Source organism: Bubalus kerabau, chromosome 23 (genome assembly GCF_029407905.1).
Source record: "Bubalus kerabau isolate K-KA32 ecotype Philippines breed swamp buffalo chromosome 23, PCC_UOA_SB_1v2, whole genome shotgun sequence".
NCBI classification, from domain to species: domain Eukaryota; kingdom Metazoa; phylum Chordata; class Mammalia; order Artiodactyla; family Bovidae; genus Bubalus; species Bubalus kerabau.
In genome coordinates, this window is record NC_073646.1 from 8,656,892 (window position 1) to 8,675,259 (window position 18,368).

At 51.4% G+C, this 18,368-nt stretch overlaps 1 protein-coding gene across 5 annotated transcripts in view; it reads left to right on the forward strand.

The window, feature by feature from the left end:
* Window positions 1-18,368, forward strand: part of PMM2 (phosphomannomutase 2) — a 30,495-nt gene that overhangs the window by 8,781 nt on the left and 3,346 nt on the right. The window contains exons 2-8 of one of the 5 annotated variants that reach the window (XM_055562267.1): window positions 667-778; window positions 3,182-3,258; window positions 3,908-3,999; window positions 7,080-7,179; window positions 7,292-7,367; window positions 10,852-10,967; window positions 14,718-15,140. In XM_055562267.1, the coding sequence (XP_055418242.1) occupies window positions 667-778; window positions 3,182-3,258; window positions 3,908-3,999; window positions 7,080-7,179; window positions 7,292-7,367; window positions 10,852-10,967; window positions 14,718-14,795 (651 nt within the window). In that variant the 3' untranslated portion in view covers window positions 14,796-15,140. The other 4 variants (XM_055562269.1, XM_055562268.1, XM_055562265.1 and 1 more) reach the window with 4 other exon arrangements.

Below are 18,368 nucleotides of genomic sequence, written 5' to 3' on the forward strand. Positions count from 1 at the left end.
AGTGTAGCATTTGAAAGGAATGGATCTATGTGCATTCTGGAAAAATCAGCACAGCTTAATACTGAGAAAGCAAGTCATTGTGCAAGACAGACAGTGAGTCCAACTGGTGTTTCAAAAAGTAGAACCTTTTTATATATGTGCCTACAGACAAGTGTATAAATGCACAGGGAAAAAAACAAGCTGGAGCAAAACACAACAGCTGTTACTATATTATTTGTGTGTTTTAAGCCAGGTAAAAATTTTAATTTAACAAGTTTTTGTTGTTTTTTTTTTCTGATAACTTGATGTCCCTAAGTGAAAAGTGAAAGTGAAGTCACCTAGTTGTGTCTGACTCTTTGCAATCCCATGGACTGTAGCCCACCAGGCTCCTCCATCCATGGGATTTTCCAGGCAAGAATACTGGAGTGGGTAGCCATTTCCTTCTGCAGGGGATCTTCCCGACCCAGGGATAGAACTCAGGTCTCCTGCATTGCGGGCGTACGCTTTACCATCTGAGCCACCAGGGACTCCCCAGTGTCCAAAAAGCACAGCCAAACAGTTGGTCTTACCTGTAGACGTAGAAGCAGATAGACAAGTATGAGAGTAAAGGTTGCGTTACTCTTGGGGGTCTTAATCTCCCGATTCCTGCATGTCTCCTGACTGTTTATTTTCCTTTTTGAAATGCAGAAAATTACCAAAGACATGGATTGCTTTCTGCAAAAACTGAGGCAGAAGATCAAAATTGGTGTCGTCGGCGGGTCGGACTTTGAGAAAGTACAGGAGCAGCTGGGAGATGACGGTAGGCTCTGCTTTGCTCATTAGGTTTTGGTGAAACAGTAACTTCTTGTGAGGTTGTTGGGACCCATCGCCACTTAGTGTCGTGGTTACAGCCCTGAACCCTCCTGCCTGTGGGGCAGCCTTCCTGCTTCCTCGATCAGGGAACGTTTTCTCTGCCCTTAGTTTTTCTGTTTTTTGTTTTTTTTTTTTTAATGCTATAAATACATTTCTGAAGCTGCTGGTGAAGCAGTTGGTACTCAGACACGTGGACAGATGGACCTAGAAACGTGGGTGTCTGTGTCTCGGCCTGGAATCCTTCTTGCTGATATCCATTTACTGCCTTCCTGGCCTCAGTTTGGGCACCGTCCAGACGCCCTGCTCACCTGGGTGCTGAGGGGTCCTGAGGGTTTTCACGCCCACCTCTGTTGTCCTACCGCTCAGTGTTTCCCAGAGTCACCCAAGGCTCCTCCCCCACTAGGGAACCAGAATCCAGACCCCCGGGCCCAGGAAGCCAGAGACTGATGCAGTGGATCCGCGGGGCCTGAGAATCGTACTTCAGCAACTGCCTTTGGGAGATTCTAGAGCTGCTTATGTAGCACTGAGTATTGGAGACTGTCTGCTTCTGTCTGTCTTGAAGACTGGGACTATGGATTATTCGTCTTCATGGCCCCAGCACCGCTGGGGTTCCTGAGACCCGGCCCTGTGAGAAACAGTGGGTGGAGACCTCGAGGGCCTGAGCTTTCTCTTTGGCACCATTGATGTCCGGGGCCAAGAACTCTCTGTTGTCCGGTGCACCGGACGCTGTTGAGCAGCATCCGCGGCCTCCGCTCACTTGATGCCAGCAGCGCCCCCTCAGCCAGGGTGACAACCACACGCGCCTCCAGACACCAGAGATGTCCCCCGAGGCAGCGTCACCCCCAGTTGAGAACCACTCCTCGAGACGTAATACCATCCGGTGCAAATCTGTGTGGGCTGCATGTATCCGACCGGTTACTGAAAGAGTAATCTATGGGCGCCCTTTAAAACCCTCTGTTCTGGGCTTCCCTGATGGTCCCAGTGGTTCAGACTCCATGCTTCCACTGCGGGGGTCGTGGGTTCAAGTCTCTGGTTGGGGAACTAAGATCCCGCATGTCTTGGGGTGCCGCCCAAAACAAAGCTCTCTGTTCCTCTTTCACTAATTGTCCTTGTAGGTGCTCTGTTTAGAAACGCCATAAACAACATGTTGTTGTTTGTTGTTTAATTTACTCAGTCATGTCCCACTCTTTGCAACCCTGTGAACTGTAGCCCGCCAGGCTGCTCTGTCCGTGGGATTTCCCAGGTAAGAATACTGGAGTGGGTTGCCATTTCCTACTCTAGGGGATCTTCCTGATCCAGGGATCAACCCTGAGTCTCCTGCATTGGCAGGTGGATTCTATACCACTGAGCCCACCTGGAAAGCCCGTATAAACAATGTAATGGGGCACACTAAGACCCCGTTACCTGGTCCTGATTGCCCTTTCTGCCTCTGATCATGTATTTAACCACAGGCTCAGAGTGGTTTTGTTAGTGTAGGACAGTGTCTTACCTTTCAGAGTGTGAGTGGAAACACCAGATTCAAAACAGTCAAAAGCCAGAAGAAAGTAAAAGACCCACCTGTATGAGAATCACCTGGGGACCTCATTCAAATGCAGCACTTGGCCCCCACCCAACACACCGTGCCTGGGAATCTGCACTATAAGAAGCGCCTGAAGTTTGAGACCATCCAGATGGGTATGGGCTTCCCCTGTGGCTCAGCAGTAAAGAATCTGCCTCCAATGAAGGAAATGTGGGTTCCATTCCTGGGTCAGGAAGATCCCCTGGAGGAGGGAATGGCAACCCACTCTAGTGTTCTTGCCTGGAGAATCCCTGTGGACAGAGAAGCCTGGTGGGCTACAGTCCATGGGGTCACACAGAGTCGGACACGACTGAAATGACAGGATGAACGCAGGCAAGATTGATGTGGGTGGTCTTAAGAATCACCTGAAGAGCTTTTTTGAAAAAACATCCTCTTATTTCTTAATCCGGCCCCTGCAGGTTCTGATTCAGAAACTCCGGGAGCATAGCCTCAAATTCGGCAGATTTTCCTCACTGTCCGGATGACGCAGGTTACAGTGGGGTTTGGGAGCCATCGTTGGCTTCCACTTGCCTTTACAAATAAACAGGCGGAAGGCAGAGACACGCAGTGACCCACCACCAACTCTCCAGTCTGCAGACCAGTCATCATCTGTTAAATTGATAACAAAGCGTCTTTTAAAAAAATTTTTAAGGAGCTTTATTCCACCCTCCCAATCTGTTAAGATAGGTCAGTGTTGGAGTTTAACAGTTTTGTTGGCCACGTGTTAATGAAGAAATAGAAACACAAGGTTCAATTCATTGCATTCTAAAGTTTCTTTTGTTTTGTTGGCAGTTATTAAAAAATATGATTACGTGTTTCCAGAAAATGGCTTGGTAGCATACAGAGATGGGAAACTCTTGTGTAAACAGGTAGGTTTGTAAGTATCCAGACTACGACAGACTACTAGTCAAATGTTTTCTGGAAAGGTACTTGAATGCCTCCGGGGGCTGAGTGGTAATGAATCTTCACCCTCGTTTTTTACATTTTGGATGTTGAACCATGTGACGATCACACATTCCAAATTGCTAACTTAACTTTTATAATTGCTTTTTAAGGGTAATTAATATTTCTGTTATGGTAGCAGAGACCAGTGCAGGCTGCCTTGCTACAGACATTTTTTACGCAGTCCTGTGTAGCTCTTATTACCATTAGGATCATTCTGTTCAGACAGAAGAGGAAACTGAAGTGAAACAAATATGTTTTCTATCCGTGTCTGCAGATATTTTAATGGGATAAAAGCAGCAACAAATAAACTCTTCAGGGGCTTCCAGGAAGTACTTTGAGAGATAATGAACATAAAAATCTTGAGTAATGAAGCAGGAAATGATTCTGACTGAAGCCCTTTCTGGTTTGCCCGATGTTTTCAGCAAATAAGAAAGGGAGAGGAGGAAAGCTGGGTGTCACCCACCCCCGCCAGCTGACCTTCAGCCCGCGGTGGCTGAAAACCTGGCTTGGCTGGAAAGCCATTTGAAAACATCTCCCACTGTGTCAAGTAACATCAGCATTTTCTTTATCTAGAATATTCAAGGTCACCTGGGTGAAGCCCTAATCCAGGATTTAATCAACTACTGTCTGAGCTACATCGCAAAAATCAAGCTCCCGAAGAAGAGGTAGGTTTGCTCTTAGCAACAAAGTGCCGCTGGAGTATGGCGTCACGTCATCTGGCGGGTTGGGGCTCAGTTAACTCCACAGCACAGTGCTTACAAGGGCCACCGGAAACCTTCTGCGAGGCCCGCAGTGGACGAAAGGAAAGTGAAAGGAGAAGTGAGAGTGAAGTCGCTCAGTCGTGTCCGACTCTTTGCGACCCCATGGACTGTAGCCTACCAGGCTCCTCTGTCCATGGGATTTTCCAGGCAAGAGTACTGGAGTGGGGTGCCATTGCCTTCTCTAGCGGATCTTCCCAACTCAGGGATCGAACCCGGGTCTCCCGCATTGTAGACAGACGCTTTACCGTCTGAGCCATCAGAGAAGTCCTAGCAGTGGACAAATGATTATATAAATGATGGCGTGTCCACATGACAGGAATTGAAAGCTCCATGCTTTGAAAGACTGCCAGTCAAGGCCCCTGCCTGTGACACAGCAGCGTGGGAAACGCATCGGCCCAGCTGGGGGGCCAAAACTCTCGGCCCCCGGACCCAATCCCCCCCAGATCCAAGTTCACTCGGCCCCGCTGTTCAATACAATCTGAATTAAGTGCTGTCGTTTTTTCATTTTTACCCATTCATTCATTCGTTTATTTTTGGCTGTGCTGGGTCTTTGCTGCAATGCATGGGCTTTTTTCTAGCTGTGGCGAGCGGGGCCTACCCCAGGTGCAGTGCAGAGCACTGGACTCCGTGTGCAGCTCGAGGGCTCTAGAGTTCCCGGCTTAGTTGCCCCAAAGCATGTGGAATCTTCCCAGACCAGGGATCAAACTGTGTCCCCTGCCTTGGCAGGTGAATTCTTAACCAGTGGACCACCAGGGAAGTCCCAGGGCTGTCATTTGAAAGTCTGATTTTAAATGTCCGGGCTCCCGGTTTCTGTTGCATCTGAAGACCCAGTAGTTCAATGCCTGCCCTCAGCATGGCAGCAGCTGGCGAGGGGCACAGGCTCAGTGCTGCCCCCCCCACCACCGTCTCCAGCCTTTCACAGGCTGTGTGTCTCATTGTTCTGACCTCTCTAGACATTGATTTGTGAACCTGCCTCTTGCTCCAAACACTTATCATCTCAATTCCCATTTTTAAATAATAATAGTAACATGCACACATGCCACAATTAAAAGATTGGCAGGAAACGGACCGGATGCTAACAGTGGCTGTTTCTGGGTAATGAGGTTACAGGTGGTTCTTTGAAATACTTTTCATTCTCTTCTGTCTTCTGCACTTAATGTGTGACACCCTAGTGATTAGGAGGTGAAACATTTCTGAAAAGGCAGTTGAATCTCAAGAGATGCTGCGCTTTGAAGACTGAGTTCCTGAATCAGGTGGCCCTGCTCGGCTCCTCCTCTCAGAGGGCGGGGCTTTTGGTTTTCTCGTCTTTTCTTGTCTGTCCCAGGAAGCGGGGTGGATGAGGCGGGCGGACCTTCAGATCCGTTTTTGTTGGAACTGGGAGGTGACCTATGAGCCTTCGTTACCCTGTGGTGTTGACATTTGCGTAAATTAGAAATTCAGGTCAGTTCAGTCTTTACTTTGAGCTAAGCGTTAAGGGAAAATAAAAAGAGGGTAAGATCCACTCCCATTCTCAGGATGTCATCTAGTGAGAGACCAGCGTGCAGAGTTGCGACTGAATTAGCCCAGGGTTCCTGGTGGATTCAGGAGGCAGAGCTGAGACCCTCTGAGCAGCATTTGCCCACATTTCTCGTGGGCCTCACTCTATGCCCCGCACAGGTCGGGCAGGTGCAGTGAGATGTCAGATAGTCCAGATCTTCAGGGGGGAAGTGAATGCTTGATCGATCGCCTTAGTCCTGGTGTTAGAAGCCATTCAACAACGCATCAGCCGCCCTCCCTTTCTCAGGAATGAGAGTAATGATGTGTCCTTGAGCTGGGGAAACAATAGAGCCCTTTTACTGACAGTTTAGGACCCACAGGCCTAGGATCCCTGCCCCCGCATGATAACCATTGCCCCCCACCCCCGTGTACATGTAGACGGAGTAGGGGACCGGCTGGGCTGTACAGAGTCCAGGACAGCTGGGCGGGGGGTTGGAATAGTGTCTCCAGTATACACACGTTTGCCTCTTGCTCTGCAAGTGGAGCACAGCAGGGGAGGGTCCAGTGAGGGAGACTTTGCCGTTTTCACTTTACCTGATTGAGTATTCATTGCTAGTCAGTTAGCAAAGTACTTTTACATAAAGATTTCAGGAGCTCCTTCGGGGGCTTAGAGCGAGTGCCCTTAGCCCCTTTCTGAGGCTCAGAGCGGTGCCCAAGGTCACCTGGTAAACTGTGGCTTGCCTTGGCCTGGAATCTGGTCCCAGCCCCATGCCTGGCACTCATCTTCACAGTACTGTTACTGACCTCAGCAGCTTTTCCTGTGTCTCTTTGCTTGGTGAAAAGCAGCATTTCACTAAATCACTGGCCACGATGTCTGGATAGATACTTTCAGATTCCTCGGGGAGCGTGAAGAGCTAGTAATTGTTTCCATAGCTCTTTGCTCGCTGTAACATTCTCTGCCCAAGAGCAGCACTGTCCAGCTGAAATGTAATATATTTTTTGAGCTTTCTGTGGTCCTGGGTTTTTTGGTTTTTAGGAAAGAAAGGAACAAGTGAAATTCATTTTAATATGCTTTATTTAACCAAATATATCCAAAATACAGTCATGTCAAATATGGTCAATGTAAAGCGTTATCAGGACCTCCCTGGTAGTCCAGTGGCTAAGACTCCACACGCCCAATGCAGGGGGCCCACGTTCGATCCCTGTTCAGGGAACTAGGTCCCTCATGCTGCAACTAAGACCCAGCTCAGCCAAATAAGTAAATATTTTAAAAGTAAGGAAAGCCTTATTAGTGAGGTACACTTTTTCATATGAAATCTCTAAACACTCGTCTCCTTTCGGATCAGCCACAGTTCAGGGCTCACGGGCCACGGCCCAGCACAGCTCCTCCACATGTTGATTGCACCCGCCTCTGCCTATGGAATTGCCTGCCTCTTAGCCCATCTGTCCTTCTGCCATGTTGCTCAAATGTGTTCCCGGGACCCCTCTCCCCTTCCCCTCCCGCCCAGGGGCACTTTCATAGAGTTCCGTAACGGGATGCTGAACGTGTCGCCGATCGGAAGAAGCTGCAGCCAGGAAGAACGCATTGAGTTCTACGAGCTCGATCAGGTGAGTCTTCCTGAAATAGCCCGGGTGTGCGGACACATGGTGTGCCTGTCTGTGGCCAAGAAAGCCTGCTGTCTACTGCTCTAGACTCGCGGTATCTTTTTGTTTTCCTCAGAAAGAAAACATAAGACAAAAGTTCGTGGAGGATCTGCGAAAAGAGTTTGCTGGGAAAGGCCTCACGTTTTCCATAGGTACCATATGTCTGAGGGGTTCATGCTGGGAGGTGGCTGTGGGCCGATGTGCTCTTGGACTTGGACTCAGTTCAAGTTCAGGGCTCATGAGCCACATGGGGCTGGTGACAGCCATACGGCCCAGTCCAAGTTCAGCTCTTGGACTCAGTGCTCAGTTTGCTGATGGGCAGCAGGATTTTACAGGTGGCCCGTCCATAAGAAGGAAAGCACTCGCCTGGGACTTCCCTGGCAGTCCAGTGGTTGAGACGCTGCACTCCCAAAACAGGGGGGCATGGGTTCAATCCCTGGTCGGGGAACTAATCCTGCGTGTTACACAGCACAGTTCAGTTCAGTTCAGTTGCTCAGTCGTGTCCGACTCTTTGCGACCCCGTGAATCACAGCACGCCAGGCCTCCCTGTCCATCACCAACTCCCAGAGTTCACTCAGACTCAAGTCCATTGAGTCAGTGATGCCATCCAGCCATCTCATCCTCTGGCGTCCCCTTCTCCTCCTGCCCCCAATCCCTCCCAGCATCAGAGTCTTTTCCAATGAGTCAGCTCTGCGCATGAGGTGGCCAAAATACTGGAGTTTCAGCTTTAGCATCATTCCTTCCAAAGAACACCCAGGGCCGATCTCCTTCAGAATGGACTGGCTGGATCTCCTTGCAGTCCAAGGGACTCTCAAGAGTCTTCTCCAACACCACAGTTCAAAAGCATCAATTCTTCGGCACTCAGCTTTCTTTATAGTCCAACTCTCACATCCATACATGACCACAGGAAAAGCCATAGCCTTGACTAGATGGACCTTTGTTGGCAAAGTAATGTCTCTGCTTTTGAATATGCTATCTAGGTTGGTCATAACTTTCCTTCTAAGGAGTAAGCGTCTTTTAATTTCATGGCTGCAGTCACTATCTGCAGTGATTTTGGAGCCCAAAAAAATAAAGTCTGACACTGTTTCCACAGTTTCCCCATCTATTTCCCATGAAGTGATGGGGCCAGATGCCATGATCTTCATTTTCTGAATGTTGAGCTTTAAGCCAACTTTTTCACTCTCCACTTTCACTTTCATCAAGAGGCTTTTGAGTTCCTCTTCACTTTCTGCCATAAGGGTGGTGTCATCTGCATATCTGAGGTTATTGATATTTCTCCCGGCAATCTTGATTCCAGCTTGTGTTTCTTCCAGTCCAGCATTTCTCATGATGTACTCTGCATATAAATTAAATAAACAGGGTGACAATATACAACCTTGACGTACTCCTTTTCCTATTTGGAACCAGTCTGTTGTTCCATGTCCAGTTCTAACTGTTGCTTCCTGACCTGCATACAAATTTCTCAAGAGGCAGATCAGGTGGTCTGGTATTCCCATCTCCTTCAGAATTTTCCACAGTTTCTTGTGATCCACACAGTCAAAGGCTTTGGCATAGTCAATAAAGCAGAAATAGATGTTTTTCTGGAACTCTCTTGGCTTTTTCCATGATCCAGCGGATGTTGGCAATTTGATCTCTGGTTCCTCTGCCTTTTCGAAAACCAGCTTGAACATCAGGAAGTTCACGGTTCACGTATTGCTGAAGCCTGGCTTGGAGAATTTTGAGCATTACTTTACTAGCGTGTGAGATGAGTGCAATTGTGCGGTAGTTTGAGCATTCTTTGGCATTGCCTTTCTTTGGGACTGGAATGAAAACTGACCTTTTCCAGTCCTGTGGCCACTGCTGAGTTTTCCAGATTTGCAGCACAGCCTAAAATAAATTTTTGAAAAAACCACTGTCCTGCAGAATCAGCCGTAGCAGCAACTTGCCAGACTAGGAGATGAATTCCAGGCTGCTGGTTCTGAATCCTCACCCAGCAGGATTCTCCTCCAAATGCTTCTCCTGCTCAAAAACGAGAGCATCTTGCTTGATGAACTGTGTGACGAAGGGGCTTCCCAGGTGGCACTTGTGGTAAAGAATCCACCTGCCAAGGCAGGAGATGCAAGAGACTCAGGTTCGATCCCTGGGTCAGGAAGCTCTCCTGGAGAAGGGAATGGCCACCCACTCCAGCATTCTTGCCTGGAGAACCCTGTGAACAGAGGAGCCTGGAGGGCTACAGGCCTTGACTGAACACACACACACACGCACACATGTGCGCTTGAAGAGTGAGAACTTATCCGCACACCTTTGGGCAGAGGACAGCACGTGGGTGACTCCGTAGAAGAGATGGGACAGGGCAGGGGTCAGAGGGGGCCCGTTAGGTCAAGTAAGTCAAATGTGTCTGAAATCCTGTAACGTGTGACCTGCAGAGAACCTTAGAAGTCACTTGTGCTTATTTTACAGATCAAGAAACAGGGCCCAGAAAGGAGCAGGCTCTCGTCTAGGTTCCCGGAGCTTCTGCCGACAGTGACCGGCCAGCGCGGCTGTTGCTGTGTCTGATGCAGAGCCCCTCTTGCAGCGCCGGGCGTCTCCACCTTGCAATCAGGTGGAACACGCCCAGCTTTAAGCAGACAGGTTTCTACTGTCAGTGCTGGTGACCCGTTTCTTAAAGCCCTCTCCTTTCACCAGCTCTAATAAGCGAGCATACCCTTGCCAGAAAACTAGAGCTGCAGGGGGACTCTGTGTAAAAGATAAATGGGTGGGCTGTTAAGTGTCCCAACAAAGCCTTGAAAGGGTTTTTTGTTGCCCATGAAAGCTGTGTGGAAAATCGCCATCCGTGGGATTTTCATTTTCCTGCACAGCAAGCTGGGTGCATCCTGCTGTTGGGAGGATGCAGCGAGAGCGTGGTGTGGCTGGAGGTGAGCAGGGCTGCAGCAGGCAATTGGCAGCCTGCACGCCGGGCCGCTTCAGCGTCTAACCCTGCCCTGCAGAGGCAGACGTGGTTCTCACTCTGAGTCAGCATGCTGCGTCTCTTCTTCAGACTTCAGATTTTTAGATTTTAAGTGAAATGATGTCCGGAGCGGGGGAAGCGTAATGCCAAAATTAATTTCTAGGGACTTCCCTAGAAATTCCCCCCTCCAGTGGTTAGGACTTCGTCTACGAATACAGGGGTGGTAGGTTCTATCGCTGGTCAGGGACCTAAGATCCCGCATGCCTCCGGGCCAAAAAAACAAAACGTAAAAGAGAAGCAACATTGTAACAAGTTCAGTAAAGACTTTAAAAATGAGCCACATCAAAAAATATATGTATATATCCATACCTTAACTAAAAATAAAACAACCACAGCAACAATTATTTAGGGAAAAAAAAAATCCTAGAAGCTACCCCTACCGCTACTGCTGCAAAGCACTTCAGTCGTGTCCAACTCTGTGCGACCCCATAGACGGCAGCCCACCAGGCTCCCCCATCCCTGGGATTCTCCAGGCGAGAACACTGGAGTGATTGAAGTTACCCCTAAAGTATGGTAATTAGCAAGCCAGGGTAATAAAAGTCAACCTTGGGGCTCCAGTTACAGACTAGCTTGAAGTGCACGTTTTTTTCAGTGACACATCATTAACCTCCTTTGCATCTCTGGCTTGTGTGTCTCTCCCCGCTCGGCAGGAGGCCAGATCAGCTTCGACGTCTTCCCCGATGGCTGGGACAAGAGGTACTGCCTGGAACATGTGGAGAAGGATGGCTATAAGACCATCTATTTCTTCGGTGACAAAACCATGCCAGTAAGTATGGAAGGGTGTTAGCAGCCGTGTTGTTCAGTTTAGGTTGAGGGGAAGGACAGACAGAGGGGCTTTTCCCCCCCCACACTTCGCCCGGCAGCCTGGCTGACACTGGGTGGTGGCTTCTGTCCTGCGGGGTGTCTCTGAGCTCAGACACCTGCCGCCTCTGGAGGTAAGGATAGAGCCTTTCAGTGTGGCGTTGAGTGTCGCCCACCCGAGCACCTTCCAGAACAAGACCTGGGGCTGTCATCATACCCTCTTTCGTTTCGAAGCCCTTACCCTTTTTATTTTTCACCGTATTTTTCCCAGAGGCATTCATCTTGATTAGGCACGAGGAGCCCTGAATGGTAGGAGAATGGGAATCTCGTGGGTCTGACATTCAGGAGAGATGAGGTGCAGGGTCAGATCTGGGCATCACTCACGGGGTAGGGGGCTGTCCCAGGGGCGCGGTCAGGAACCCCCGGTCCAGGACTGAATCTGAACTGGGGGCTGAGAGCAGAGCCCAGTGTGGAGAGGCCAGCGCCAGCCAAAGGGATTTCCCCAGAGCCTCGGGGCTCTCCTGAGGACAGGCAGGTCTCCGCGAGCCCGACCAAGAGGCGTTGCCGCCATCAAGGCCCCGAGGAGGTGCGCCCCTAATGGCCACTGCCCCGCCAAGGGCCGCCTCCCTTCACCGTCTCTCACCTCGTGTCCCTCTGCTTCCCCACGGGCCACGCAGTGTGGTCGCTACCTTGCTGTCAGGCTCCTTTCTCAGGCTTGTGGCTGCCCTGTAGCAGCCAGTGCTGCAGAAAGACGGCATGGACGGCGTCTTCAATTCCTCCAGCAAAACACCCAGGGTTTGTGCTGTTTTACTAAAGTCTGTTCCACGTGGGAGGCTTCCAAGGTGGTGCTAATGCTAAAGAATCCACCTGCCAGTGCAAGAGATGTAAGAGATGGAGGTTCGATCCCTGGATTGAGAAGATCCCCTGGAGGAGGAAATGGCAGCCCACTCCTGTATTCTTGCCTGGAGAATCCCACAGAGAAGTCTGGCGGGCTACAGTCCATGGTGTTAGAAAAAGTCAGACACGACTGGGCAACTTAGCACACACGTTCTACGTGGACCTGCCTTTTTCAGTAAGATCTCCACGTGTTAGTCTTCCTGCAGGAAAGGGACTTCCAGATGGTATAGTCTCAAGGCCTGCTTTCTGAATCATAAAACTGGGGGACTTGCCTGGCGGTCCAGCGGTTGGGACTCCAAGCTTCCACTGCCACGGGCCTGGGTTCAATCCCTGGGCAGGGAACTAAGATCCCACAAACGGAGTGGCGTGGCCAGAAAAAAAATTATAAACCTGGGTCTCAGTGAGGTTAACCTTCCCAAGGTCACACAGCTAATGATAGAGCTGACGACCCCAGAGCCAGCTCCCCACAATGAGTATACTTCCCAGTCCACAGACCGTCTCTCCAGCGGGCACGGTTGTCTCGTTCCCCAGAGAACCCCATGCTTCTCAGGAGCTGTATCACTGAGCCTCTCTCTCAGTGATGGAGAGAAATGGTTTATAACCACCTCCTTTTGTTGAAATGCTTTGAGGCAGAAGTGCTTTTGAATTCAGGCAAAGAATTGGGGGAAGAAAGTCACTGTCTGAGGCAAAGCGAGCAAATGACATTACCCCCAGGATCTAAGAGACGGCCAGATACCTCCCCCGTCTCCCCAGCTTTGAGCCGGTCCTTTAGTATGAGAAGCAGGCTCTTCAGACGGGCCAAAACAGAATATTCTGTGACCATGGCCTTCTTGCTCTGCGTAAACAGCCATCTGAGGCCTTAGTTGGGGCTTTGCAGAGTGGAGTGCACTCCTTGAGGTAATCAATAAACTACTTCTTTGGGGAATTTTTCATGTAGGAATTAGAGAGTTTTCTGTTTAACCACTGCCTTACCACACATCAGTCTGTTTTGTGGTTTATTATTGTTGTTTTAACTTTTATTGGAGTATGTGCTGTGCTGGGCGTAGTCCCTCAGTCATGTCCGACTCTTTGCAACCCCATGGATCATAGCCCGCCAGGCTCCTCTGTCCACAGGGATTCTCCAGAATAAGAATACCGGAGTGGGTTGCCATCCCCTCCTCCAGAGGATCTTCCCGACCCAAGAATTGAACCGGGGTCTCCTGCACTGCAGGCAGATTCTTCACCAGCTGAGCTACCAGGGAAGCCCTTACTGGAGTATAGTCACTTTTTAATGTTCTCTTACTTTCTGCAGTACAGCGGTGAATCAGCTGTGTATACACACCGCCCCTCTCTTTGGGATTTCCTTCCCACTTACGTCACCACAGAGCATTGAGTAGGCTTCCCTGTGCTATGCAGTTGGTTCTCGTTGTGCCTGCGTGCTCAGTCTCGGAGTCGTGTCTGACTCTTTGTGACCCTGTGGTCTGTCACCCACCAGACCCCTCTGTCCCTGGGATTTCCCAGGCAAGAACGCTGGAGTGCATTGCCGTTCCTCCTCAAGGGATTTTCTCAACCCAAGGACTGAAAAATCCCTGTGTCTCCTGCTTTGGCGGGAGGATTCTTTACTACACATAGTAGTGTATCAGTTACCTTCTTTTTTAATCTTACGTACCTTTAAAAAATGGGTGCTGCGAAATGGAGGTCCCCCTCCCCCTGACTCAATCCTTAATTAACAGGCATTCATTGTAGAAAACGAGAAGCGGCGTGAGGAGGCAAGTAGAAGGCGCTTGTGAGTCGCAGCTGGCACGCCGCCCAGCCCGTCTGCACGTCTGTCCATGACCCCAACTGTGGGACCTGGCACGTTCACTCCTTTCGTTGTTGCTTTTGTTCTCAACATACTTCATTCCCGCCCCTGCATCAGGGAATATATTTTGAAGACAAACGTTTGATGGCCGTATAATATTCTAGCGATTAGGCACAGTCTTTTGACCCATTTCCCTAGCAGAGGCCGTTTTGGGTTGCGGCTCTTTGCTCTTGTAACGAACGCTGTGGTGAACCCTTCTTGCGTCATCCTTGGCCCTCTTCTCTGGTCTTCTTTGTCAGTGGTTTTCCCGGAAACGGGAGTTAGCGGCCCAGCCATCTAACTCTTTGACCGTCCTGACGCACAGAGCAGCTCAGGCGCTAGCTTTACGCTTCTTTTCCTATTCGGTGACAGACATTCTGAAAGCTGTTTTTCCCTTTGTGCCAGGCAAATGTCTTTGCTGGCTTCCAGGGAGGTGGCACCTGAGCTGAGTACTGGGTGAAAAACCATTTCCCTGCCAAGCTCAGCAGACTCAGTTTCCCTCTGATGGGATCTGACGTTGTATGGGGTCCCCTGTGTCTTCCCTGACCCCCAGCCCACCCTGAGCACCTCCAGAGAGCAGAGGGGAGAAGCAAGAGGCTGGCCTTTGCTTTTCTAAACTCTTGTCAGTGCTGGAAACCCCCTCATCCTCTCCAGCAGTCACAACAACCAGTGTCCTAAACCCAGCTCGGAGTTCAGGTTAAAGGCCCTGGGTCCAGCCCTGGGGGCCTTGGTTTGCCGTGGGGAGGGAGACAGCCAGGGCTTGGGAAGAAGACCCAGACCACTCTGCCTCGCTGTCTGGGGGGCTGCCAAATCACCCCCAGCCTTCCTGAATTCCCAGGCAACAGTGCTTCTGCTTGTTTAATGCTTTTTTTAATAAACATCTTGGCTTTAAGTCACTGCAGCATGAAAACACATCTGAACCCATTACCCACTGATGGACTCTGACTCTGCAGTTCCGCTCTGGTTGATTCAGCTCTCGATTCTCTCCTCCATGTGTAGAAAGGGCTTCAGAGAGGGACCGGCCCAGCTAGGACCCCGCCCTTCGCAGGAGGAGATGGAGTGAACACAGCGGGGTAACAGGCTGCGTGACTGTCTAAAGACAGAGAAGTCCTCTCTCCTCACGTTTGCGCGTCCGGACACACAGGGAGTCTGAAAAGATACCCCAGAAACAAACTCCAGAGTTAACTGTGAGGGTAGGGGTGAGGAGGGGAGAGGGACTGCCCGCTGTGACCAAATCCTATTCTTTACATTTCTGAACTGCCTGAACGTGCTATATATTGAAAACTAAAACTTTAAACTGTCTAATTGAAAAAGAGAAGAAAACGAAACTTCTCAAGTACTTCCTCAGCGCCAGACCCTGAGCTGGACACTTCCACGGGGTCTGCCCCGTCCCCACCGCAGCCAGGGAAGGCAGGGCCCCCACAGAGGATCACCCCTGAGTGGGCTCTGGAAGCCCCTCCCTAGTCATTCTCTCCCCTTACTTCCAAAGCACTGCGATCACTCTCCCTAAAACCCACGTGGTGGAGAGGGGCAGTGGGCTTGAGAGTACCCAAATCTGCGCCCCCAGAAGCCCGGCGCGGTGACCACAAGCAAGTCTGTCTCTTCCTGGGCCTCAGTGCCCTGGGCCGTCCACTGGGGCATGGGTCCCCTTCGGAAGGCTCAAGAACAAAGTGAGGTCTTAATAGGGCAGGCAGTGGGGCAAGCCTGGCCTGCATCCAGGAGCCACTGCCTTTAAGGAAGTTCGGATAAGGCTCACCTGGGGCTGAGGGCGCTTTGTGAGGTTGGGGCCCACGGGGCGGATGACGCGTCACCATTGTGAGTGGTACCCAGCTACCCTCGAGATGCTCGTAGGTCTTTAGCCACAGTCAGGACTTCCTCGCCGTGCCCAGCGTTCTCAAGGCATCTCCAGGGCCCCCAGCAAAAGCACTGTGTCCTGGGGTCAGACCCACCTCACTCACTACTCCTTTCTCTGGTGAAATCTAAGGACTAGGTCTCAGGTGGCTGATGGCAGGCTTTGTTAGCGGGGTGAGGGGAGCCCCCCGGAGGAGGTTGGACCAGATTAAAGGGTCTCAGCCTGGCCGAGAAGACCCCTGTGCCCCCGCTGAGAGGAGCAAAAGCTAGAATGGGGTACAGAGGAGCCACAGGTTCCAGGTGTCCACCGGGGGCCCGCCTTCCTTCCAGACACAACAGTCCATGGCCTCCAGGGTCCAGAGGACAGGACGGTGGCTGACTGGACCAGGCCCGAGGCAGGAGTGGCCCCTGCCCGCCCCAGCATTCCTGGTCAGGGAGAGTGGGCCCCCAGGGGGCACTGGTGTTCATAGCATCAGCTTCCCGAGCCAGGACCCCTCACAGCTCTGAACCCCTTTTTATGGATCAGAGGTAGGATATGCCAGAGCCATCAGCAGACCGGAAGGGTCAATCATCCAGGGACTTCAGCCCAACAGCCAGCTCGCTTTCCACCACCCCTGGCCAGGTCATCTTGTGTGTGCACGTTCTGTTCAGTCATGACCGACTCTGTGACCCCATGGACTGTGGCCCACCAGGCTCCTCTGTCCATGGGATTTTTCCAGGCAGGAATACTGGAGTAGGTTGCCGTTTCCTCCTCCAGAGGGCCTTTCTGATGCAGGGATCGAACCCACGTCTCTTGTATCTTCTGTGTTGTCAGGTGGCTTCTTTACCACTGAGCCGCCTGGTCATCACTAGATCTGAAACCACTGGTTCTCGGCCCTGGAGGCAACATTGGAGTCACCTGGTTCCTTTCAAAACCTCATGTCCCTGGTGCCAGGCTCTTATTATTTTTTACCCTGTTTACTTCTTTCTCGGAAAAAAAAATCAGTACATTCTCTAAGGGCATTCATTTTCAAACATTAAAGTTGTTTGAGATTGTGGTCAGATCAGTTCAGTTGCGTCCAACTCTTTGCGATCCATGGACTGCAGCACACCAGGCTTCCCTGTCCATCTCCAACTCGTGGAGCTTGCTGAAATTCATGTCCATCAAGTCGGTGATGCCATCCAACCATCTCATCCTCTGTCATCCCCTTCTCCTCCCGCCTTCAACCTTTCCCAGCATCAGGGTCTTTTCAAATGAGTCAGTTCTTCGCATCAGGTGGCCATAGTGTTGGAGCTTCAGCTTCAGCCTCAGTCCTTGCAATGAATATTCAGAACTCATCTCCTTTAGTTGGATCTCCTTGCAGTCCAAGGGACTCAAGAGTCTTCTCCAACACCACAGTTCAAAACCATCAATTCTTCGGCACTCAGCTTTCTTTATAGTCCAGCTCTCATATCCATACGTGACCACTGGAAAAACCATAGTCTTGACTAGACGGGCCTTTGTTGGCAAAGTGAGATTGTTCTCACCCACGGAGAACAGCACATGTGGCAGTCAGGTGGGGAGCCCCCAGACCCACGGCCTGCTGCCCGAGCCCCGGGCGCCTGGCCCTCAGGTGGCTGGAGATACCCTGAGGTGGGAGCTCTCAGAGTTACCCAGGCCTCTGGCCCCCCATCTTTTGTTCTTTCCCAATTTTACTGATGAATTTTTTAAGCTCTTGCGGTGATTGTCACCTGCCACCAGGGGGCGAATCCCTGCTCTGGGCCGAGGCCTGGTCTTGGAGGCCTTTGTACCCCTAACAAGTAGAGATCTGCCAAGTGCCTGTTGGACTCCCCCGGGGTAAACATCCTCGTGCAGCCGCAGAGCCTGGCTATGCGGTGGGCGGGTGTCCACGCAGCCCAGACCCCCTGGAAGTCATGTCGAGTCTGTGGCTTGCAGGAACCTGGGTCAGGGACACTGAGCCCTGCTCCCCTTCTTTATCTCCAGCATCGGCATAATCAGGTTTCACTGGAACCCTCTCCCCTGCAGCCCAGACCTTGGCCTCTCTGGGATTAAATATTAATGGGTGGCCTGGGCTGAGCCGGGGCCTCTCCTTCAGGCCGGCCAGGTTCACCCCAACGGAAACAGGACCGCTTATTCATCCTTCCGCCCCCTCCCTCTTCTCCCAGGAAACCAGAGCTTTGTTCTGGAGCTTGGGGAGGCTGAGTCTGGTAACCTCGGTGCATATGTAAATCCAGTTTTGAAATTTCCACCATTTCCTGTCCTCCGAAGCGTTACTACCGAAGCTGTATTTTTCTCGAGGGCGGTGCCCTCACTAGCTTGGTGTTTGGGTTCTGCTTCTCCCGACCTGCTTCCGAGTCTGGCTGGCGAGGTCTGTGCTGCCCAGGAGGAGCCTGCCGTGCTCTGAGGCCAGGTCCCCGCGGGAGAGGCCTGTGGGCGGTTACGCTTTCACAGGTGATCTGAATCTCTGGACCTTGGCTCGATACAAGCCAGTGGCTTATACAGTAGTGGGGCTGACTCAGGTCCAGAGACAGCTCCCCTACCTGCCCGCACCCCCGCCATCAGGGCTGGAGGATGCTCATGCCAAGTGAGGCTGTGGTGGGCACCCAGCTGTCCCCGCACGGGACGCCCTCCCCAGGGGAGTGGGTGTGGCGGCTCTGAGCCTGGTTACCCCAGAGGTCCTGCTCCCCAGGTGGTGTCTTCTGTCTGCCTTGCTCCCTGCCTGATGGCAGGCGCCTCCTCTGCTCCCCCTTTGGAGTCCTCACCTCGCCCCCACCCGTTCTCCAGAAGGACCCTCTAGTGATGGGAACCTGATGGTGTGA